Source organism: Oncorhynchus kisutch, linkage group LG1, assembly GCF_002021735.2.
Source record: "Oncorhynchus kisutch isolate 150728-3 linkage group LG1, Okis_V2, whole genome shotgun sequence".
Taxonomy (NCBI): Eukaryota; Metazoa; Chordata; class Actinopteri; order Salmoniformes; family Salmonidae; genus Oncorhynchus; species Oncorhynchus kisutch.
The window spans coordinates 7249200-7269199 of record NC_034174.2 but is presented as its reverse complement, the minus strand read 5'-3'; the positions used below and the strand labels follow the sequence as shown (position 1 = coordinate 7269199).

At 45.1% G+C, this 20000-nt stretch overlaps 1 protein-coding gene across 1 annotated transcript in view; it reads right to left on the bottom strand.

The window, feature by feature from the left end:
• Positions 1 to 20000, bottom strand: part of LOC116375835 (glutamate receptor-interacting protein 2-like) — a 179098-nt gene that overhangs the window by 83256 nt on the left and 75842 nt on the right. The window contains exon 10 of the mRNA XM_031833741.1: positions 1834 to 1968. Coding sequence (XP_031689601.1) covers positions 1834 to 1968 — 135 coding nt within the window. The remainder of the gene's footprint in view (positions 1 to 1833; positions 1969 to 20000) is intronic.

The window sequence follows — 20000 nt, the reverse complement described above, 5'->3', positions numbered from 1 at the left end:
TGTTGGGGTTCTTGGTGGCCTGTTTGTTTGTTTGCTTTGGCACCTTTCAACACCCTGCATTATCACATTCATGCATGCAAAACACTCACTTACACTACTGATTACTGCTTACACACACCATTGTATATTTTCCTTAGTTGCTTTAGTTAATAAATATATATTTTGTTACGCCTTATCTCCACGTTGTCTCCCTTTGTTACGGGCTTTGAGCCGGTTCGTGACAAGTGGGAGCTCATCCGGGATCTTTGAACTATTGGTTTGGGAGACCGTGGAGGTACGTGTTTGGTTTGCATATTGAGTTTGATAGGCCCAGTATTGGTTCTAGTTTTCAACGTTCTTTTAGTGGGTCCTGATAGGCTGAGAGGCGGGGTTCTAGTTTTCAACGTTCTTTTAGTGGGTCCTGATAGGCTGAGAGGCGGGGTTCTAGTTTTCAACATTCTTTTAGTGGGTCCTGATAGGCTAAAAGGCGGGGTTCTAGTTTTCAACGTTCTTTTAGTGGGTCCTGATAGGCTGAGAGGCGGGGTTCTAGTTTTCAACATAATTTTAGTGGGTCCTGATAGGCTGAGAGGCGGGGTTCTAGTTTTCAACGTTCTCTAGCGGGTCCTGATAGGCTGAGAGGCGGGGTTCTAGTTTTCAACGTTCTCTAGCGGGTCCTGATAGGCTAAAAGGCGAGGTTCTAGTTTTCAACGTTCTCTAGCGGGTCCTGATAGGCTGAGAGGCGGGGTTCTAGTTTTCAACGTTCTCTAGCGGGTCCTGATAGGCTAAAAGGCGAGGTTCTAGTTTTCAACGTTCTCTAGCGGGTCATGATAAGCTAAAAGGTGGGGTTCTAGTTTTCAACGTTGTCTAGCGGGTCCTGATAGGCTGAAAGGCGGGGTTCTAGTTTTCAATGTTCTCTAGCGGGTCCTGATAGGCTAAAAGGCGGGGTTCTAGTTTTCAACGTTCTCTAGCGGGTCCTGATAGGCTGAGAGGCGGGGTTCTAGTTTTCAACGTTCTCTAGCGGGTCCTGATAGGCTAAAAGGCAGGGTTCTAGTTTTCAACGTTCTCTTGCGGGTCCTGATAGGCTGAAAGGCCAGACGGGTTCTAGTTTTCAACATTCTCTAGTGTGTCCTGATAGGCTGAAAGGCCAGGCGGGGTTCTAGTTTTCAACGTTCTCTAGCGGGTCCTGATAGGCTGAAAGGCCAGGCGGGTTTCTGGTTTTCAACGTTCTGTAGCGGGTCCTGATAGACTGAAAGGCCAGGCGGGGTTCTAGTTTTCAACGTTCTCTAGCAGGTCCTGATAGGCTGAAAGGCCAGGCGGGGTTCTAGTTTTCAACGTTCTCTAGCGGGTCCTGATAGGCTCAAAGGCCAGGCGGGGTTCTAGTTTTCAACGTTCTCTAGCGGGTCCTGATAGGCTGAAAGGCCAGGCGGGGTTCTAGTTTTCAATGTTCTCTAGCGGGTCCTGATAGGCTGAAAGGCCAGGCGGGGTTCAGTAAGGCTGTTCTATCAACACTCTTGTAACATCAAATAAATGTTTTGTTCAGCCGGATAAAAACATTATCTGAATGTCAGCACAACTGGACAGTTTTTTAGTGTTTTGGGAACCGATCTGTTGTCACATCCCCACAATGTTCCCACAACCTAAATAAACATTCTGGGAACCTTTAAAAAAAAACAGATGAAATGTGTTCTGGGAACATTCTTGTAAGTTTTTTAGCACCCTAAAATAAACATTGTAGAATCATCCGCACAACTGGACAGTTTTTTTGTGTTATGAGAAGAATTTCTGGGAACTTTTCACAGAACCAGTTTGTTGTTTTCTGGGGAGACAGAAAACAGAAGCAGAGGCGATACTTACATTTGCAGTATTCCTGTGTGCTGGAGGGGTTGTTAGAGGTGGTCCAGGTCTTACAGTGAGAGGAGGGGTGCTGGGGGAGACAGTAGTTCACACAGGGGTCCCACGAGTGGGGGTGGTCACTCTTCTGAACCTTCACTGAAACACAAAACAGAGAGAAGTGTAAACGACTGGATTCGAACGCAGGTCACAACACTGTGTGTTAACCTGTTGAGCTAAAACCTAGACACTAGATCAAACAAGGGGCACCATGAGTAGGACTTTTACTGAAACACAGAATTAACTATTTTTCTTCCGTACTGTCACCCGGTTCGATCTAGCATCCAAACCCGACTGGACTGGAGCGGAGTGTTTTCAGCAAAGTGGGTGACATAGTTTATAGCTAATTAAAATATTGTAGGATGTAGCTCAGATTCTGGCCCTGCAGCCATTGTGTAGCATGGCCAAAGGCTGTACTCTGTACTCTGCTCTACTGTACTCTGCTCTACTGTACTGTACTCTACTGTACTGTACATTACTGCACTCTGCTCTACTCTACTCTACTGTACTCTGCTCTACTGTACTCTGCTCTACTGTACTGTACTCTACTGTACTCTGCTCTACTCTACTGTACTCTGCTCTACTGTACTCTGCTCTACTGTACTGTACTCTACTGTACTGTACTTTACTGCACTCTGCTCTACTCTACTCTACTGTACTCTGCTCTACTGTACTGTAATCTACTCTGCTCTGCTGTACTCTGTTCTGCTGCACTCCGCTCTGCTCTACTGTACTCTGCTCTAATCTTCTCTACTGCACTCTGCTCTACTCTGCTCTGCTGCACTCTGCTCTGTTGTACTCTGCTCTGCTGTATTCTGCTCTACTGCACTCTACTTTGCTCTGCTCTAATCTGCTCTACTCTACTGTACTGAACTCTACTCTGCTCTACTCTACTCTGCTCTACTGTACTGTACTCTACTGTACTCTGCTCTACTGTACTGTACTCTACTCTGCTCTACTCTACTGTACTCTGCTCTACTCTACTGTACTCTGCTCTACTGTACTCTGCTCTACTGTACTCTGCTCTGTTCTACTCTACTCTGCTCTACTGTACTCTGCTCTACTCTACTGTACTCTGCTCTACTGTACTCTGCTCTACTGTACTCTGCTCTACTGTACTGTACTCTACTGTACTCTGCTCTACTCTACTGTACTCTGCTCTACTGTACTCTGCTCTACTGTACTGTACTCTACTGTACTGTATTTTACTGCACTCTGCTCTACTGCACTCCGCTCTACAGTATTTTGCTCTGCTCTACTCTACTGAACTCTATTCTGCTCTACTCTACTGAACTCTATTCTGCTCTCCTGTACTCTGCTCTACTGCACTCCGCTCTACTGTATTCTGCTCTGCTCTACTCTACTGAACTCTATTCTGCTCTACTCTACTGTACTCTGCTCTACTGCACTCTGCTCTGCTCTACAGTATTCTGCTCTGCTCTACTCTACTGAACTCTATTCTGCTCTCCTGTACTCTGCTCTACTGCACTCCGCTCTACTGTATTCTGCTCTGCTCTACTCTACTGAACTCTATTCTGCTCTACTCTACTGTACTGTACTCTACTGTACTCTGCTCTACTCTACTCTGCTCTGCTGCACTCCGTTCTGCTGCACTCCGCTCTGCTCTACTGTACTCTGCTCTACTTTGCTCTGCTCTAATCTGCTCTACTCAACTGCACTCTACTCTGCTCTGCTGCACTCTGCTCTACTGCACTCTGCTCTGTTGTACTCTGTCCTGCTGTATTCTGCTCTACTGCACTCTACTTTGCTCTGCTCTAATCTGCCCTACTCTACTGTACTGAACTCTACTCTGCTCTACTGTAATCTGCTCAACTGCACTCTACTCTGCTCTACTGTACTCTGCTCTACTGTATTCTGCTCTGCTCTACTCTACTGAACTCTATTCTGCTCTACTGTACTGTACTCTACTCTACTGTACTCTGCTCTACTCTGCTGCACTCCGGTCTGCTGCGTTCCGCTCTGCTCTACTGTACTCTGCTCTACGTTGCTCTGCTCTAATCTGCTCTACTCAACTGCACTCTACTCTGCTCTGCTGCATTCTGCTCTACTGCACTCTGCTCTGCTGTACTCTGCTCTGCTGTATTCTGCTCTACTGCACTCCGCTCTGCTCTACTGTATTCTGCTCTGCTCTACTCTACTGAACTCTATTCTGCTCTACTGTACTCTGCTCTACTGCACTCTGCTCTGCTCTACTGTATTCTGCTCTGCTATACTCTACTGAACTCTATTCTGCTCTCCTGTACTCTGCTCTACTGCACTCCACTCTACTGTATTCTGCTCTGCTCTACTCTACTGAACTCTATTCTGCTCTACTCTACTCTACTGTACTCTGCTGCACTCCGGTCTGCTGCATTCCGCTCTGCTCTACTGTACTCTGCTCTAATCTGCTCTACTCAACTGCACTCTACTCTGCTCTTCTGCACTCTGCTCTACTGCACTCTGCTCTGCTGTACTCTGCTCTGCTGTATTCTGCTCTACTGCACTCTACTTTGCTATGCTCTAATCTGCCCTACTCTACTGTACTGAACTCTACTCTGCTCTACTGTACTCTGCTCAACTGCACTCTGCTCTACTGTATTCTGCTCTGCTCTGCTCTACTCTACTGTATTCTGCTCTGCTTTACTCTACTGAACTCTATTCTGCTCTACTCTACTGTACTCTGCTCTACTGCACTCTGCTCTACTGAACTCTATTCTGCTCTGCTCCACTGCACTCTGCTCTGCTCTACTGTATTCTGCTCTGCTTTACTCTACTGAACTCTATTCTGCTCTACTGTACTCTGCTCTACTCTACTGAACTCTGCTCTACTCTACTGAACTCTGCTCTGCTCTACTGTATTCTGCTCTGCTTTACTCTACTGAACTCTATTCTGCTCTACTGTACTCTGCTCTACTCTACTGAACTCTGCTCTACTCTACTGAACTCTGCTCTACTGTACTCTACTCTACTGTACTCTGCTCTACTGAACTCTATTCTGCTCTACTGTACTCGGCTCTACTCTACTGAACTCTACTCTACTCTGCTGAACTCTACTCTACTCTACTGAACTCTACTCTACTCTGCTGAACTCTACTCTACTCTGCTGAACTCTACTCTACTCTGCTGAACTCTACTCTACTCAGCTGAACTCTGCTCTGCTCTACTGTACTCTGCTCTACTGAACTCTACTGAACTCTCTCACACATCCTCCTCCCCCTCTCTCTCTCTCCCTCCCTTCTCTTTATCTCTCCCCCTCTCTCTCCCTCCCTTCTCTTTCTATCTCTCCCTGCTTCTCCCCCTCTCTCTCCCTCCCTTCTCTTTATCTCTCTCCCTACTTCTCCCCCTCTCTCTCCCTCCCTTCTCTTTATATCTCTCCCTACTTCTCCCCCTCTCTCTCCCTCCCTTCTCTTTATCTCTCTCCCTACTTCTCCCCCTCTCTCTCCCTCCCTTCTCTTTATCTCTCTCCCTACTTCTCCCCTCTCTCTCCCTCCCTTCTCTTTATCTCTCTCCCTACTTCTACCCCTCTCTCTCCCTCCCTTCTCTTTATCTCTCTCCCTACTTCTCCCCCTCTCTCTCCCTCCCTTCTCTTTATCTCTCTCCCTACTTCTCCCCCTCTCTCTCCCTCCCTTCTCTTTCTCTCTCTCCCTCCCTGTAATTAACCTGCTAGTGTGCCTATGGCAGCAGGCAGGGACTTCATTAGTTCGTCAGCTCAGGCATTGTTTCAGCACCCATCCACCCACACACGCACAAGCACACACACACACACACACACACACACACACAGACAGCTCTGGCATTGTTTCACATAACACATTTTTCAATCACTTGGTATTAAGGCCGGTCCTTATCTCAGTAATAGGACTGGAGAACAGCCCACACAGGTTTATCAAACAGGGATTTAGCATTGAGATTATTAATGGTTCATTAGACAGGGATTTAGATTTGGGATTATTAATGGTTTATTAGACAGGGATTTAGATTTGAGATTATTAATGGTTTATTAAACAGAGATTTAGCATTGGGATTATTAATGGTTTATTAGACAGGGATTTAGATTTGGGATTATTAATGGTTTATTAAACAGGGATTTAGCATCGGGATTATTAATGGTTTATTAAACAGGGATTTAGCATCGGGATTATTAATGGTTTATTAAACAGGGATTTAGCATCGGGATTATTAATGGTTTATCAATTTTTTACATTTGAATCATTTAGCAAACGCTCTAATACAAAGGAATTTACAGGCGCAATTAGAGTTAAGTACATGGCTCAAGGGCACATTGACAACTTTTTCACCTAGTCGGCTCGGGGATTCAAACCAGCAACCTCTCAGTTACTGGCCCCAACACTCTTAAAAAGTAGGCTAAAAAGTACAATGCAATACACTTGGCATGTGCTATTGCTTCATTCATTGTCTGTGTGTGTAGACGACAGTACCTGATGTCAATGTCCTGACTTCACTGACAGGAGTTGGGGGTACTAAGAGTTTCAAACAGACTATATGTTCTAAATGCTTTGTGTAGCGTCTCGTAACCTCTTGATAAATCCTCAACAGGGAATGTTGAAAACAGCCACGTCTGTTTGAAATATGACAACATTTCTCCCCTTGAACAGCACGTTGTTGCAAAACGCTCCTCTCCTCAACAAAACAAAACAAAACAAAACAACAAAACAACAAAAACAAAACAACAAAAACAAAAATAACAAAACAACAATAACAAAACAACAAAAACAAAACAACAAAAACAAAACAACAATAACAAAACAACAATAACAAAACAACAATAACAAAACAACAAAAACAAAACAACAATAACAAAACAACAATAACAGCGGTCGGTGGACAGTGGCGCTGTTTCCCTACCGTGAATTCCATCTTTAAAGGGATTGAGCTTTTAATTATGTTAAATCAGACCCGCACACGACCATTAATCCACGTAGGTGAGGGAACAATCACATAGTTGGAGCTGGGAAGTCACAGTGAGGGAAGGGGGGGGGGGGAGAGGGAGGAAAGAGGGAGGACAAGATGGAGGAAACAAGAGTGAAAACGAGGGAGGACAAGATGGAGGACACAAGAGAGGTGTAATGACATGAATGGAATCTTTTCTCTCTCTTTCTATCTCTGTCTTCCTCTCTCTCTACCCCTGTTTCTCTCTCTCGCTCTCTCACTCCTTCACTTTCTCTCCCCCTCTCTCTCTCCCCCTTTCTCTCTCTCCCCCTCTCGGTCTCCCCCTTTTCTCATCTTCCCCCCTTTTCTAATCCAAGCTTTGCAACCTCTCAACATCACTAAACAGCGTTTAGATCTGGTGACACACACACACGGACACACTACACACTATACACTATACACTACACAAACACACACACACACACACACACACGTACACACACAGACTACACACACACACCCAGTGCATTATCCCCTTCTATAATACAATGACAGCCACCATGACAGGGGCTGCTACAGTATTCCAGATATTCAGCCACAAGGTTTTTAAACCAATGAGAAAACAGAACTCAAACCAGAGAATGCTAATCCTGCTGCTCTGTTCTGTTCTGTTCTGCAGCTCAGGGTAATTAATCTGGTACTGCACGAGTCTCTTGGAAACACACACACACACACACACACACACACACACACACACACACACACACACACACACACACACACACACACACACACACCACACCACACCACACCACACCACACACACACAGTACCTTCAGAAAGTATTCATACCCCTTTGAGTTATTCCACATTTTGTTGTGTTACAGCCTGAAATTCAAAATGGACGAAAAATATTTTGTTTTTCTTTCTCTCTCACACATCTACACATAATACTTCATAATGACAAAGTGAAAACATGTTTTTAATTTTTTTTGCACATTTATAGAAGATTATATACAGAAATATCTAATTTATATAAGTATTCACACCCCCTGAGTCAATACATGTTAGAATCACCTTTGGCAGCGATTACAGCTGCAAGTCTTTCTGGGTAAGTCTCTAAGAGCTTTGTACACCTGGATTTTACTATATTTCAACATGAATATTTTAACAATTCTTCAAGCTCTGTCAAGTTGGCTGTTAATTATTGTTAGATAGCCATTTTCAGGTCTTGCCATAGATTTTCAAGACAATTTAAGTCAAAACTTGAACTAGGTCACTTAGGAACATTCAATGTCGTCTTGATAAGCAACTCCAGTGTATATTTGGCCTTGTGTTTTAGGTTATTGTCCTACTGAAAGGTGAATTTGTCTCCCAGTGTCTGTTGGAAAGCAGACTGTAACCAGGTTTTCCTCTGAGACTTTGCCTGTTCTTAGCTCTATTCCGTGCCATTAAACTCTGTCTTTTAGGTTAGTATTGTGGAGTAACTACAATGTTGTTGACCCATCCTCAGTGTTCGCCTATCACAGCCATTAACCCTTGTGTCTTAAGGGTCAAAAAATGACTCACCACTATGTTTAACAGCAGAGAAAAACCCCTAAATCATATTATTTCAACTTGAAATGGGATTACTTTTCCTAGAGTGACCCCAACATCAGACAAAGTGAAACATCTCCTTTGTTAATATTTCCATTGAAGCTGTACACCACCAGGGTACAAAGATTGTCTTAGAGTCATTTTTGACCCAGCAGTTCTAAAATAATTTACACACCACAAAAACAGCAGCACGTGCTACTGATTGAACTCAGCCAGCAGCTCCTGAAGAAGAAGATCACTATGGTTGGCACAGTCAGAAAGAACAAGCCTGAGCTCCCCCCTGCACTCTTCGCAACAAGGGGCCTTCTCATCAAAGTTTGCCTTCACCCCCACCACCATCACCAGTCTAGTTTCTTACCTCCCAAAGAGGAACAAAGAGGAACAAGAATGTGGTCGTCCTGAGCACACTGGACAAAATGGCTGAGATCCGTGATCGTGAGGATAGGAAGCCAGCCATCATCCTGCACTACAACCACAACAAAGGAGGTGTGGACAACCTGGACAAGGTGATTGGAACTAACAGCTGCAGGAGGATGACTGCCCGCTGGCCCCTGGTCATCTTCCATAACGTCATTGATGTGTCCTCATACAATGCCTTTGTGATATGGAACAAGATCAACCCTACCTGGATGCCTGATAAGCGGAACAAGAGCAGGGTGTTCCTGGAGCAGCTGGGAAAGGAACTTGTAACCCCACACATTCAATGAAGGGGACGCCTCCCCCGCACAGCAGCCTCTGCAGCGCTTGTGAAAGCTGTTCAGGGGGCTAAATCTGATGCAGCTGCAAAGTCCATTCACACACACTTGCATATTGTCCAATGTGCTAATTAGAGTTGATTGATTTATGTTCTTCACATTTTTGTTTTGTATCTATTATCTTATTGTATTCTTATTTATTGTTGTTGTTTATACACGTTGTGGTTGGGGGCAATGGTTAAACAAATGGGAGAAGACAAGGATTTTGTAATTGAATTCCTCATTGTACAGTAATAAGAATATATCACTATGTTGCCAAAAACAGTTCAAGAACATTATTGTTTCCATTAAATAAAATGTTTCCAAAATGACTTTCTGCAAATTTCTGCTACTTTCTTAGCATATACAAGTGCTATCTCTTGCTAAAAAAATGGGTTTACACCTTCAGCAATAATAATGATAATAATAATAATAAATCACTACCCGCCACCAAGTTTCTCCCTTAGGCACTGAGTCTGAGGTCCTTAAACTTCACCCCCAAAAAACATCTGGGTCAGATGGATCCATTCTTCTTTAAGGTTGAAGCTCCTATTATCACCAAGCCAATCTCTGACCTTTTTAACCTGTCTCTCCTCTCTGGGTAGGTTCCCATTGCTTGGAATGCAGCCACGGTGCGTCCTTTATTTAAAGGAGATCAGGCTGATCCTAACTGTTATAGGTCCATTTCTATTTTGCCCTGTTAAATCAAAAGTGTTGGAAAAAGTTGTCAATAATCAACTGACTGGCTTTCTTGATGTCAGTAGTATTCTCTCTGGTGTGCAATCTTTTGATACAGTAGACCATTCCATTCTTGTGGGCCGGCGTATTGGTGTCTCTGAGGGGTCTTTGGGCTGGTTTGCTAACTACCTCTCTCAGAGAGTGCAGTGTATAAAATCAGTCTGTCTGTCTCAGCCACTGCCTGTCTCCAAGGGAGTACCCCAAGTCTCGATTCTAGGCCCCACACTCTCAGCCACTGCCTGTCTCCAAGGGAGTACCCCAAGTCTCGATTCTAGGCCCCACACTCTCAGCCACTGCCTGTCACCAAGGGAGTACCCCAAGGCTCGATTCTAGGCCCCACACTCTCAGCCACTGCCTGTCACCAAATCAAATGAAATCAAATTATATGTGTCACCTTACAGTTAAATGCTTACATACGAGCCCTTAACCAACAATGCTTTAAGATGTTTTAAGAAAAATAAATGTTAAGTAAAAAATAGATGAGTCAATTTTATTTTTTAAAGTAACAAATAATTAAACAGCAGCAGTAAAATAATAATAGTGAGGCGACGAACAGGGGTACCGGTACAGAGTCAATGTGGAGGGGCACCGGTACAGAGTCAATGTGGAGGCTATATACAGGGGGTACCGGTACAGAGTCAATGTGGAGGCTATATACAGGGGGTACCGGTACAGAGTCAATGTGGAGGCTATATGCAGGGGGTACCGGTACAGAGTCAATGTGGAGGCTATATACAGGGGGTACCGGTACAGAGTCAATGTGGAGGCTATATACAGGGGGTACCCGTACAGAGTCAATGTGGAGGCTATATACAGGGGGTACCGGTACAGAGTCAATGTGGAGGCTATATACAGGGGGTACCGGTACAGAGTCAATGTGGAGGCTATATACAGGGGGTACCGGTACAGAGTCAATGTGGAGGCTATATACAGGGGGTACTGGTACAGAGTCAATGTGGAGGGGCACCGGTACAGAGTCAATGTGCAGGGGCACCGGTACAGAGTCAATGTGCAGGGGCACCGGTACAGAGTCAATGTGCAGGGGCACCGGTACAGAGTCAATGTGGAGGCTATATACAGGGGGTACTGGTACAGAGTCAATGTGCAGGGGTACCGGTACAGAGTCAATGTGCAGGGGTACCGGTACAGAGTCAATGTGCAGGGGCACCGGTACAGAGTCAATGTGCAGGGGTACCGGTACAGAGTCAATGTGCAGGGGTACCGGTACAGAGTCAATGTGCAGGGGCACCGGTACAGAGTTAATGGGCGGGGGCACCGGTACAGAGTCAATGTACAGGGGTACCGGTACAGAGTCAATGTACAGGGGTACCGGTACAGAGTCAATGGGCGGGGGCACCGGTACAGAGTCAATGTGCGGGGGCACCGGTACAGAGTCAATGTGCGGGGGCACCGGTACAGAGTCAATGTGCAGGGGTACCGGTACAGAGTCAATGTGCAGGGGTACCGGTACAGAGTCAATGTGCAGGGGCACCGGTACAGAGTCAATGTGCAGGGGTACCGGTACAGAGTCAATGTGCAGGGGCACCGGTACAGAGTCAATGTGCAGGGGCACCGGTACAGAGTCAATGTGCAGGGGTACCGGTACAGAGTCAATGTGCAGGGGCACCGGTACAGAGTCAATGTGCAGGGGCACCGGTACAGAGTCAATGTGCAGGGGCACCGGTACAGAGTCAATGTGCAGGGGCACCGGTACAGAGTCAATGTGCAGGGGTACCGGTACAGAGTCAATGTGCAGGGGCACCGGTACAGAGTCAATGTGCAGGGGCACCGGTACAGAGTCAATGTGCAGGGGTACCGGTACAGAGTCAATGTGCAGGGGCACCGGTACAGAGTCAATGTGCAGGGGCACCGGTACAGAGTCAATGTGCAGGGGTACCGGTACAGAGTCAATGTGCAGGGGCACCGGTACAGAGTCAATGTGCAGGGGTACCGGTACAGAGTCAATGTGCAGGGGCACCGGTACAGAGTCAATGTGCAGGGGTACCGGTACAGAGTCAATGTGCAGGGGCACCGGTACAGAGTCAATGTGCAGGGGTACCGGTACAGAGTCAATGTGCAGGGGCACCGGTACAGAGTCAATGTGCAGGGGTACCGGTACAGAGTCAATGTGCAGGGGCACCGGTACAGAGTCAATGTGCAGGGGTACCGGTACAGAGTCAATGTGCAGGGGTACCGGTACAGAGTCAATGTGCGGGGGCACCGGTACAGACTCAATGTGCAGGGGCACCGGTACAGACTCAATGGGCGGGGGCACCGATTAGTTGAGGTAATTGAGGTAACCTGTACAGTACCGTTCAGAAGTTAGGGGTCACTTAGAAATGTCCTTGTTTTTGAAATAAAAGCAAATGTTTTGTCCATTAAAATTACATCAAATTGATCAGAAATACAGTGTAGACATTGTTAATGTTGTAAATTACTATTGTAGCTAGAAACTGCTTATTTCTTTGTGGAATATCTACATAGGCGAACAGAGGCCCATTATCAGCAACCATCACTCCTGTGTTCCAATGGCACGTTGTTAGCCACTCCAAGTTTATCATTTTAAAAGGCTAATTAGAAAACCCTTTTGCAGTTATGTTAGCACAGCTGAAAACTGCTGTTCTGATTAAAGAAGCAATAAAACTAGCCTTCTTAAACTAGTTGAGTATCTGGAGCATCAGCATTTGTGGGTTCGATTACAGGTTCAAAATGGCCAGAAACAAAGAACTTTCTTCTGAAACTCGTCAGTCTATTCTTGTTCTGAGAAATGAAGGCTATTCCATGCGAGAAATTGCCAATGAACTGATGATCTCGTACAACGCTGTGTACTACTCCCTTCACAGAACAGCGGAAACTGGCTCTAACCAGAATAGAAAGAGGAGTGGCAGGCCCCGGTGCACAACTGAGCAAGAAGACAAGTACATTAGAGTGTCTGGTTTGAGAAACAGACACTTCACAAGTCCTCAACTGGCCAATTCATTATATAGTACACGCAAAACACCAGCCTCAACGTCAACAGTGAAGAGGCGACTCTGGGATGCTGGTCTTCTAGGCAGAGTTGCAAAGAAAAAGCCATATCTCAGACTGTCCAATGAAAAATAAAAGATTAAGATTGGCAAAAGAATACAGACACTGGACAGAGGAAGATTGGAAAAAAGTGTTATGGATAGATTCATCTAAGTATGAGGTGTTCGGATCACAAAGAAGAACATTCGTGAGACACATAAAAAATGAAAAGATGCTGGAGGAGTGCTTGACGCCATCTATCAAGCATGGTGGAGGCAATATGATGGGGTGGGAGATTTGTACAGGGTAAAAGGGATCATGAAGAAGGAAGGCTATCACTCCATTTTGCAACGCCTTGCCATACCCTGTGGACGGCGTTTAATTGGAGCCGATTTCTTCATACAACAGGACAATAACCCAAACCACAGCTCCAAACTATGCAATGACTATTTAGCAAGGAAGCAGTCAGCTGGTGTTCTGTCTAGAATGGAGTGGCCAGCACAGTCACTGGATCTCAACCCTATTGAGCTGTTGTGGGAGAAGCTTGACCGTATGGTAGGTAAGAAGTGCTCATAAAGCCAATCCAACTTGTGGGAGGTGCTTCAGGAAGCATGGGGTGAAATCTCTTCAGATTACCTCAACAAATTGACAACTATAAGGCGAAAGGTCTGCAAGGCTGTAATTGCTGCAAATGGAGGAAACTTTGATGAAACCAAAGTTTGAGGAACAAATTATTATTTAATTTAAAAATCACTATTTACATCCTTGTCATCATCTTTACTATATTTCCTATTCATTTTGCAACTCATTTCATGTATGTTTTCATGGAAAACAAGGACATTTCTAAGTGGCCCCAATCTTTTGAACAGTAGTGTACATGTAGGTAGAGTTAAAGGGACAAGAAAAGGGCATAGATAATACACAGACAGTAGCAGCAGCAGCGTAAAAGAGGGGATGGCTGGGCGCTTTGATTAGCTATTCAGGAGGCAGTACCCCAAGGCTCGAACATCTGCTGTCTCAGCCACTGCCTGTCACCAAGGGAGTACCCCAAGGCTCGATCCTAGGTCCCACACTCTTCTCAATTTACATCAACAACATAGCTCAGGCAGTAGGAAGCTCTCTCCATCCATTTAGATGCAGATGATACAGTCTTTTATACTCAGCTGGCCCCTCCCCGGAGTTTGTGTTAATCGCTCTACTACAAAGCTTTCTTAGTGTCCAACAAGCTTTCTCTGCCCTTAATCTTGTTCTGAACACCTCCAAAACAAAGGTCACGTGGTTTGGTAAGAAGAATGTCCCTCTTCCCACAGGTGTGATTACTACCTCTGAGGGTTTAGAGCTTGAGGTAGTCACCTCATTCAAGTTCTTTGGAGTATGGCTAGATGGTAGACTGTCCTTCTCTCACACATATCAAAGCTGTAGGCTAAAGTTAAATCTAGACTTGGTTTCCTCTATCGTAATCACTTCTCTTTCACCCCAGCTGCCAAACGAACCCTGATTCAGATGACCATCCTACCCACGTTAAATTACGGAGACATAATTTATAGATCGGCAGGTAAAGCTGCTCTCGAGCGGCTAGATCTTCTTTACCAGATTTGCCACCAATGCTCCTTATAGGACACATCACTGCACTCTGTACTCCTCTGTAAACTGGTCTCTGTGTACCTGTCGCAAGACCCACTGGTTGATGCTTATTTAGAAAACCCTCTTAGGCCTCACTCCCCCCTATCTGAGATATCTACTGCAGCCCTCATCCTCCACATACAACACCCGTTCTGCCAGTCACATTCTGTTAAAGGTCCTCAAAGCACACACATCCCTGGGTCGCTCCTCTTTTCAGTTCGCTGCAGCTAGAGACTGGAACAAGCTGCAACAAACACTCAAACTGGACAGTTTAGATCTCAATCTCTTCATTCAAAGACTCAATCATGGACACTCTTACTGACAGTTGTGGCTGCTTTGTATGATGTATTGTTGTCTCTACCTTCTTGACCTTTGTGCTGTTGTCTGTTTCCAATAAAGTTTATACCATGTTTTGTGCTGCTACCATGTTGTGCTGCTGCCATGTTGTGTTGCTACCACTCTGTGTGGTCATGTGTTGCTGCCATGCTATGTTGTTGTTTTAGGTCTCTCTTCATGTATTGTTGTGATGTCTCTCTTGTCGTGATGTGTGTTTTGTCCTAGCCCCTCCCCCTGCCGGAGGCCTTTTGCCTTTTGGTAGGCCGTCATTATAAATAAACATTTGTTCTTAACTGACTTGCCAAATAAAAACAATTTAAAAGTTGGGTATTGGTGTAGTCCAGTGAGGCAAAATGTTAATTTAATCCAATTTAAATTCCGTCTGGAACACAACAAAATGTGGGAAAAGTCAAGGGGTGTGAATACGTTCTGAAAGCATTGTACACATATACAGATATACACTAAGTTGACTGTGCCTTTAAACAGCTTGGAGAATTTCAGAATTTCATGGCTTTAGAAGCTTCTGATAGGCTAATGTACATAACTTGAGTCAATTGGAGGTGTACCTGTGGGTGTATTTCAAGGCCTACCTTCAAACTCAGTGCCTCTTTGCTTGACACTATGGGGAAATCAAAAGAAATCAGCCAAGAAGTCAGAAAAAAAATTGAAGACCTCCACAAGTCTGGTTCACCCTTGGGAGCAATTTCCAAATGTTCATCTGTACAAAGAATAGTATGCAAGTATAAACACCATGGGACCACGCAGCCGCCATACCGCTCAGGAAGGAGACACGTTCTGTCTCCTAGAGATGAACGTACTTTGGTGTGAAAAGTGCAAATCAATCCCAGAACAACAGCAAAGGACCCTGTGAAGAGGCTGGAGGAAACAGGTACAAAAGTATCTATATCCCCAGTAAAACGAGTCCTATATCAACATAACCTGAAAGGCCGCTCAGCAAGGAGAAGCCACTGCTCCAAAACCGCCATAAAAAAGCCAGACTACAGTTTGCAACTGCACATGGGGACAAAGATCGGACTTTTTGGAGAAATGTCCTCTGGTCTGATGAAACAAAAATATAACTGTTTGGCCATAATGACCATTGTTATGTTTGGAGGAAAAAGGGGTAGGCTTGCAAGACGAAGAACACCATCCCAACCGTGAAGCACTGGGGTGGCAGCATCATGTTGTGGGGGTGCTTTGCTGCAGGAGGGACTGGTGCACGATACAAAATAGATGGCATCATGTGGAAGGGAAATTATGTGGATATATTGAAGCAACATCTCAAGACATCAGTCAGGAAGTTAAAGCTTGGTCGCAAATGGGTCTTCCAAATGGACAATGACCCCAAGCATAATTACAAAGTTGGCTTAAGGAAAACAAAGTCAAGGTATTGGAGGGGCCATCACAAAGCCCTGACCTCAATCCCTTAGAAAATGTGTGGGCAGAACTGAAAAAGTGTGTGCGTACAAGGAGGCCTACAAACCTGACTCAGTTACACCAGCTCTGTCAGGAGGAATGGGCCAAAATTCACGGAACTTATTGTGGGAAGCTTGTGGAAGGCTACCCGAAACTTTTGACCCAAGTTAAACAATTTAAAGGCAACACTACAAAATACTAATTGAGTGTATGTAAACTTTTGACCCACTGGGAAAGTGATGAAAGAAATAAAAGCTGAAATGAATGATTCTCTCTACCCTCATTCTGACATTTCACATTCTTAAAATATAGTGTTGATCATAACTGGCCTAAGACAGGGAATTTTTACTAGGATTACATATCAGGAATTGTGAAAAACTGAGTTTAAATGTATTTGGCTAAGTGTGTATGTAAACTTCCTACTTCAACTGTTTGTCTTGTGTCTGAGACACTGAATTGCAACTCCACTTTATCTCTATACTGACGATTAGCTTGTTTGAGTTGGGGAGTGAATAACTACACTGTTTATATTCTGCCATATTACCAGTCGCTTTGCCATTGTTAAATGCGATGGTTTGCACTTTCAGTTGCGCACGAATACTACCATCTATCCACGGTTTCTGGTTAGGGTAGGTTTTAATAGTCACAGTGGGTACTACATCTCCTATACACTTCCCTATGAACTCAGTCACCATATCTGTGTATGTGTCTAGATTATTTTCGCACGCTACCCGGAACATATCTCAGTCCACGTGATCAACAATCCTGAAGCTTGGATTCCGATTGGTCAGACCAGCATTGAATAGTATGAAGCACGAGCACTTCCTGTTTGAGTTTCTGCCAATAGGATGGGAGGAGTAAGATAGAGTCATGGTCAGATTTGCCGAAAGGAGGGCAGGGGAGGGCCTTGTAAGTATCCCATTTGAATAGCAATGGTTGAGAGTCTTAGTAGGGCGAGTAGGACAGTCAACATGTTGATAGAATTTCGGCAGCCTAGTCCTCAGATTGGCTTTGTGAAAATCCCCAGCTACAATAAATGCAGCCTCAGGATATGTGGTTTCCAGTTTGCATAAAGTCCAGTGAAGTTCTTTGAGGGCCGTGGCCGTGGCGATGACAGAGGAGAATTATCTTGGGAGATAATACGGTCTGCATTTAATGGTGAGGTATTCTAGGTCGGGTGAACAAAATTACTTGAGTTCCTGTATGTTCCTAGAGTTACACTATGAGTCTTTAATCATTAAAACACACCCCTCCCGCCCTTGTGCTTCCCGGAGAGACAATTATTCCGATGGCTCTCCGGAAAGAAATCCTTGCTCTAAGCTCATCAACTTTGTTATCCAAAGACTGAACATTAGCAAGTAATATATTCGGAAGCGGTGGGTGGTGTGCGTGCCTCCTAAGTCGAACCAGCCGGCCGCCTCAAGTGCCTCTCCTCTGCCGGCGATGTTTTGTGTCAGGCTCTGGAATAAGTTCAATTGTTTTGGGGAGACTGAACAAATGATCTGCTCCATAAAGTCATATTTCTGGTCGTAATGCTGGAAGTTCTGGTGAGTTTACCACAGCTCTAATATCCAATAGTTCTTCCCGGCTGTGTGTAATGACACAAAACATTTCCTGAGCTGATAATGTAAAAAATAGTACACAAAAAAAACCAAAAGTTTTCTAAGAGTTTTCTTCGATGCTGCCATCTCCTTCGGTGCCATCTTCACAAGGGGAGGGTTTGGCAAGAGGAGGGATTTCCTTGTCCCATCGCGCTCTAGCGACTCCTGTGGCAGGCCGGGCGCAATGCACGCTGACACGGTCGCCAGGTGCACCTCCGACACATTGGTGTGGCTGGCTTCCGGGTTAAGTGGCATTGTGTGAAGATGCTTTGTTGGGTCATATTTCGGAACTATTTCGGAGGACACATGGCTCTCGACCTTCGTCTCTCCCGAGTCCGTATGGGAGTAGCAGCGATGAGACAAGACTGTAACTACCAATTGGATACCAAGAAATTGGGGAGAAAAAGGGGTAAAAGTATATATATTTTTTAAATTAGTAATAAAATAAAATAAATACAAAGGCTTCAAGGGAAACAAAAAACTGTAGTACAGGCCTTGTGTTCTCCCTGGAACATGTAGCATGTAGCATGTAGCGTGTAGCATGTAGCGTGTACCAACCCATGCAAAGATTTGATATAATCCTCACAGTAACATAACATAGTGTACACACCAACACAAATCCCTGCCAAGAACCATGATATAGTCGGAAAACATTTTTGAAGCTGTTTAATTCTGGGAGAACTTCTACAGTATGTACAGTGTATAGTAAAGAATACCAACGGGACCAGACATGTTCTTACTTAATCCTTAAATCATGTTGAAGATGGAACTGAATAGAAGCGAACTGAATAGAAGGGAACTGAATAGAAGGGAACTGAATAGAAGGGAACTGAATCGAAGGGAACTGAATAGAAGGGATCTGAATAGAAGGGAACTGAATCGAAGGGAACTGAATCGAAGGGAACTGAATCGAAGGGAACTGAATAGAAGGGAACTGAATCGAAGGGAACTGAATCGAAGGGAACTGAATCGAAGGGAACTGAATAGAAGGGAACTGAATAGAAGGGAACTGAATAGAAGGGAACTGAATAGAAGCGAACTGAAAAGAATGGAATTGAATAGAATGGGACTGAAATAACACGTAACAGTTGAAGTACAGTGTCTAGAGTTTACTATATACTGTATCTCTATGGTTTAACCACACTACTGAATAGAGCCAGTCATAAACTATCGGTGCATAGCCAGTGACAATAAATAAAACCTGCATCTTTCACTGCCCTAACATCAGATGATTGTGCATGTCTAGTGCAGCCTTTTGCATAAGCTGACCCACATAGAAGGCATGAATCAGATCCTGTAAGATACTGCCTGTCTGGGTGTATCAGAGACCTCTTATTCTTCCACACATTGAGGGCTGAGAGCGTTGTTCTGTTCTACTCTGCCCTGCTCTAGTTTGCTCTGTTCTGCTATGCTCTGCTCTGATCTGCTCTACTGTGCCCTAATATAGTCTGCCTTGCTCTACTCTGTTGTGTTCTGCTCTGCTCTACTCTGATCTGCTCTGCTCTGCTCTACTGTGCCCTAATATAGTCTGCCTTGCTCTACTCTGTTGTGTTCTGCTCTACTCTGATCTGCTCTGCTTTGCTCTACTGTGCCCTAATCTAGTCTGCCTTGCTCTACTCTGTTATGTTCTGTACTGCTCTACTCTGATCCGCCCTGATCTGCTCTGCTCTGCCCTAGTCTGCTCTAGTCTGCTCTAGTCTGCTCTAGCCTGCCCTAGTCTGCTCTAGTCTGCTCTAGTCTGCCCTGCTCTAGTCTGCCCTAGTCTGCTCTAGTCTGCTCTAGTCTGCTCTAGTCTGCCCTGCTCTAGTCTGCTCTAGTCTGCTCTAGTCTGCTCTAGTCTGCTCTAGCCTGCCCTAGTCTGCTCTAGTCTGCTCTAGTCTGCCCTGCTCTAGTCTGCCCTAGTCTGCTCTAGTCTGCTCTAGTCTGCTCTAGTCTGCCCTAGTCTGCTCTAGTCTGCCCTAGTCTGCTCTAGTCTGCTCTAGTCTGCTCTAGTCTGCCCTAGTCTGCTCTAGTCTGCCCTAGTCTGCTCTAGTCTGCTCTAGTCTGCCCTAGTCTGCTCTAGTCTGCCCTAGTCTAGTCTGCCCTCCTCTAGTCTGTCCTGCTGTAGTCTGTCTTGCTCTAGTCTGTCCTGCTCTAGTCTGTCCTGCTCTAGTCTGTCCTGCTCTAGTCTGTCCTGCTCTAGTCTGTCCTG